The sequence below is a fragment of the Magnolia sinica genome, chromosome 3 (genome assembly GCF_029962835.1).
Source record: "Magnolia sinica isolate HGM2019 chromosome 3, MsV1, whole genome shotgun sequence".
NCBI classification, from domain to species: domain Eukaryota; kingdom Viridiplantae; phylum Streptophyta; class Magnoliopsida; order Magnoliales; family Magnoliaceae; genus Magnolia; species Magnolia sinica.
Window position 1 is genome coordinate 129,178,027 of NC_080575.1, and position 5,226 is coordinate 129,183,252.

The window sequence follows — 5,226 nt, forward strand, 5'->3', positions numbered from 1 at the left end:
TAAATTATGATGATTCACGGTGCTTGAGACTGATGACCGCCGTGGATTGCTCCCACAACCGTCCGGGATGATAAAGGGTATGCATTTATTTGTTGAGACTTTCAAAAGACCCAGAGCTTGTACTTATCAATAACCATGGTTAGCAAAACCTTAAAAATATAGGACAGGGAATGTTCTCATTTAATTTGGTTTCAATAGTTAAAAAGACTGTAATGTCTACTCAAAAGACTGGAGGGGAAAAAATGCCATCATATATGCATATATTATATATTAATAAAGATCAAAATGCCATAATTCATTTAAAATAGCTAAAATCCCTACATACATGAGAAGTAAATGTGCACAAGTCATCAATCAGCTAATATACTTCATTCTCTCTCAAATCATTCCTTTTGCAAATAATCCATATACGAATTAATCATTTTTGTTAATAATCTCCACCTTGTATTATCAACGGATGGCAACCACAAATGTTTTGAATAGTCGTCTTCAAGAGTTTCCTAAATTGCCATTTAAAGTTTTCTTGAATATACGTTTCCATGACAAATACATGTTTAATTCATTATGCCCCAAACATTTATTTTTTCTTTTTTTGGTGTCTTCTAAAATGCACGTATGATGACCATCCATGAGTTAAATTGTCTATTCAGACAATTCTGTGGCGGGAGATGACAAGAACAGAGAGGAAAGGCACCAACCAAACCATGCCCTCAACTTCAGTGGAGACTCGTCCATGAAGGATGCGGGAGACGTAAAACTACAAAAGCATATCTCCAAATCGCTCTCCTCACTCCTCAGGTTAACCCTACCCTCTCAAAGCAAAAATATTTCTAATAAGAGAAATATGCCAGGGTCCACCACCCACAGCCACTTGGCAATGAGCGTCTCTTCCGACCTCTGGGAACACTCCTTTGGAATGCAGCTTAATAATAAGCAGAGGACAGGTCTCCTCTGGATTGTCACGTGGTGGGGACCCACGTGAAGGAGCAAAGGCTCCTTGGCGTTTCTCGTCTGTGCAAAACGTGAACTGCTGCAACTTGTCTACGCCACAGACATGGCAACGGTCTGCGACTGACAATAGGCTCAAAAACAGTGTCACATGCCCAACTTTTGTCACATGGTCCCAAACGACCATATCACATGATGCCCCCTACGCCTCTTTTAGGGTCGCCTTCACGCAGCATACCGCTTTTTAAGTGCCCCAACCTTGTGGCCATTTTTGAAAGTGGAAGCACTGCCATAGCAGATCCCGGACATCCATCCATATGGGTCTACTTTTAGCTGCATCCAATTCCAAACAGGCCCTGATTAAAAACAATCGTGGAATAATTAAATATAATACTCACCCCCATCAAAATGGGGTGCTGTATATGAGCCAGAGAGAGACAAAAGCGAGGTGCTAATTCAAGAATTCAAATAAGACATGACATGGTAGATGAAAGAGGATAAAGGACTAAAAATATGAAAATACAAACCCACCAACTCATCCAAAATCCCGAATCATCAAATCAAACACCAACAGCCAAATAGTCAAACGATCATGTATGATACATCTCTCCCTCTCCTTGAACATCCCATCACACATCCAAATTAAAAGAGCCCAGACGAGGAGGCATCCAATGGGTGGATGAGGTATGTGAGAACCAGCGCCACCAACATCAGCAGGTAGGCCACCCCTTGATCAATTGATGTCCCTGAAAAAAAAAAAATTTCAATCCATAAAGATTCCAGACAAACCATGAAAAAGAAAAAGTATGCAGTTTTGAATAGTACAGCAAGAGGGGAAAAAAGTGGCAAACAACATGGACACTCACATGGGTTTGGGGAAAGGAATAAATGAGAAATAGACAAGAGATTCCCTGATCCAAAGAACAAAGGGAGACGATAATGGGTCCCAGGGAACGATTTAAGAGAACCGGAAGTTCTATCAGAACATTGAAATGGCAAACAACAGAGGAGATCAGTGAGATTTTTATAAATAAATTTTGAAAAAAAGAAGGAAAAAAAAAAAAGGATACTCCAAGATCGGAAGGAAGGCAGAATGCGCTATATCAGAACATGGAAACTGCAGCCATTGAAGCAGGGTGTTCTACCTTTGTAACTAACACACTCGAAAAGAAGAACCAAGACCAACACTCCGAAGAGATGCATTCACAGCTAACAAAGAACAAAAAGCAAAAGCCAATTCCTCCCATGTAAGAAGCTACAAACAGGTTCCTCAGCTGACAGAAGATGGAGAAATGAGAACCCAGCGCATCTATCAAGATATAAGAAACAGAATAAACCTATGAACTTTCCTCTAGGCCCTAGGGGGGATTCCTCCTTGACAAGATGTTTTCTGCTGTTTGATTTGCCAAAAAGAGATGGAAAAAAACCATGAATTCCATATAGTAATTACACTTTTCAATTCTCAAGCACAAGATTTAAGGTGACTATTGTGAGATGAATTAGAGATTTCCTCTTGCAAATCAAATAAGAATCCAAATCAATATTACCTACCCTAGGAAGTATCCAGTAAATAAAGAAGAGCAAGTAAATAAAGAAGAGCAAGGCGTGTGTATATTCATTCAATCCCGATCAGGCGAAGAAGCCTTTATTTACTTTTATTTGACTGCTGTACCCGTAGTGACGGACAGCTTGAAGAGTTAAGACATACTTAACCCCAGCAACCGCCATGCCTACGGGCCGTGAAATGATTATGAATTCATTTCATTTTCCATGGATACTTCCTTATCAAACAGGCCCTAGCCCATTTGGGAGCTTGGAAAGAATTTGGGTGGAAAATAATTTCCAGGAAAATGACACCTTTTACTAGGAGTTCACTTTTTTTTTTTTTGAAAGGTGAAAATAATTTTATCAAAAGGGCAGAGAGCCCAAAGAGCAGAATAGGAAGAGAAACAAAACAGAAAAGCAACAAAGAAAAGATTAGAGAGAGGCCTGCGGAGGAGCAAGGGGCAAAATTCAAGAGCAGGAGCTCTGGCCCAAAACCCTCCTAAAATAACTACGCAGCTGAATACTCCCTGATCGACTGAAAATAAATAATTTCCAGGAAAATAACACCTTTTACTTGTTGGGAAATATTTCCAAAGAAGGCGTTATCACAGAAAAAACGTCCTACAAAAATTTTTCAACCCTCCCCTTGTTTTTTCATTCTCGTCAAATGCTTTATTGGAACTAACTTTCAAAGAAAATGTCATCCTCCCTCCCTTTACTTCCCACCCTCCCAAACAGGCCCAAAGTGAAATACAGATTTGAAAACCTGATATCATTCAAAGGTGCGGCGGAGATCAGACTCACCCAAAAAGACTTTGGCATGAATAAACAAGGGAATTCTTTCTTTGGAAATCAACTGTCAGCTCTATGAAGAAAATATCAACTACGGATATCATGCAAGCTGGTCTAGCAAAAGACCAAAAAATAATTCAAATTTTCAAACAAGATATATCTCTAGAATAAATGCATTTCTCATCCCGAATTATAGGCATTTCCACATAGGCCAGAAATGCTTACAAGTGGAGACTTTTCTCATCTGGTAGCCCTCACCAAGGATCGAGAATGATGCACAAAAATTCCCCTCTTCGAACAATCCTTGCAGAACAAAAACTCCAACCTTTGAACAATCCTTGCAGTCCAAAAACTCCCCCCTTTGAACAATACTTGCAGCAGTCCAACAATTGCCTTGCAAATGTGTGGAAGAAAATAATGCCCGTACATACGCAAAACCAAAAATTCCACTCATCATAGGACTGAAGTGGTCAAATGGAGATTTTTGGTCCATTGCGCACTCACAGAGTGGGGCTCACCAGATGGACGATCAGATAGTTGAAAGTTTGGCCACCGGTGCAGAATAGTTCACCAAATGAAATTACAGTAATTCAGGCCGCGCACTGTAAAATACCTCACCTAACACTAACAACTGATTACCTAACAACTAATTCAGGCCGCGCACTGTAAAATGCCTCACCGCGCATTTTGTCTTCCATTATCTTCCAAAGATTACAGAAAGCTTTACCAAAATAAAAGCATATAAAGATCAAAAGAATTGCCCAAAGCAGAGTATATTAGAAAAGATCGCCAGAAAACCAAGGAAAATACAAGTATTTTCCCACATTGTAAAGAACATTTTCTTCCCGGAACATACACATAAGAACATATCTCTACAAAAAAAAAAAAAACACAAAGCATAAGATCCTCCTTCAATGTTTCACACAAAAATGCATGTAGATCAAACAAAACTCCAAGATCTTCACCATCAAACACAAAATAAAGGAAATCCACGCAAGAAAAACGATTTTTACACGAAAAATGGCCACATCTCTCCAAAAGACGAACATGAAACGCTCAAGACACGCAAAAGAAGAAGAAGAAGAAGATCTAACGGAAGAAGTCAATCAAAACGCAACAACAAACACTAAAAAAACTCCCGAGTATTGGAAGAATCGGTTAAAATACAAAGAATCCCTGAGGAAAAAAAAAAACCCCGCGAAAACGAGAGAATCCGAAATACAGTATAAAAGATTGAAAGGAAACGGATCCGATTATCAGATCAGCGAAAACTCACCATCACTGGCAGGAGCCGGAGCCGGAGCAAGGGTCTGCGCTTGAATTGCAGGTAAAACGATGCCGAAAATGAGCGTGACGATCGCGAAAGCTCCGAAAGAAACCCTAGATATCGCCATTTCTGACTCTTTTCTCTTTGAAGTGAAGGAAAATGGGAAAAGCTCTGTCCACAATGGCTCTCGAAAGAGCCAACGAGAAGAGGGATCCGTTGCTATTTCAAACCCTAAAAATCAACAGCAATTTCTCCAGAAAATCCGACGGGAACCTCTACTTATTCGCGGCTCGAGTAAAGCGGGTAAAGAAAACGCCACGCCACTCAGTGGCCGATCGCGGTGGGCCCGTTCGCATGTGACTGCCACTTCTGACAGTCTGGCTCAAATCAGATAACCAAGTCTTGCTCTCCACGTGTCGAGTTCCTGACGGACGAGATGGTCGTTCCTTTCACTCTGGAAAATGAGCACGCCCCCAGGTCCGGACGCGGATTAGATATTGAGTAGGGAGGCCCGCTACTGAAGTGACGTCGCCAACTTCTGTGGGCCCACATAATGTATGTTTTGTATCCACACCGTTCATCCATTTGGAGAGATCATATTAGTGTCTAATCCAAAGAATGAGTCAGATCCAAAGCTCCAGTGAACCCCACCACAGAAAACAGTGGGGAAAGTG

At 40.8% G+C, this 5,226-nt stretch overlaps 1 protein-coding gene across 1 annotated transcript; it reads right to left on the bottom strand.

The window, feature by feature from the left end:
- Positions 1-1,382: 1,382 nt before the first annotated feature.
- On the bottom strand, positions 1,383-4,837 carry LOC131241297 (arabinogalactan protein 41-like). Its single transcript, XM_058240085.1, has 2 exons — positions 4,562-4,837; positions 1,383-1,694 (listed from the first exon to the last, which is right to left on the bottom strand). Exons 1-2 carry the CDS (start codon positions 4,677-4,679, stop codon positions 1,591-1,593), a joined length of 222 nt encoding a protein of 73 aa, XP_058096068.1. The 5' UTR covers positions 4,680-4,837; the 3' UTR covers positions 1,383-1,590.
- Between the last annotated feature and the right edge of the window lie 389 nt (positions 4,838-5,226).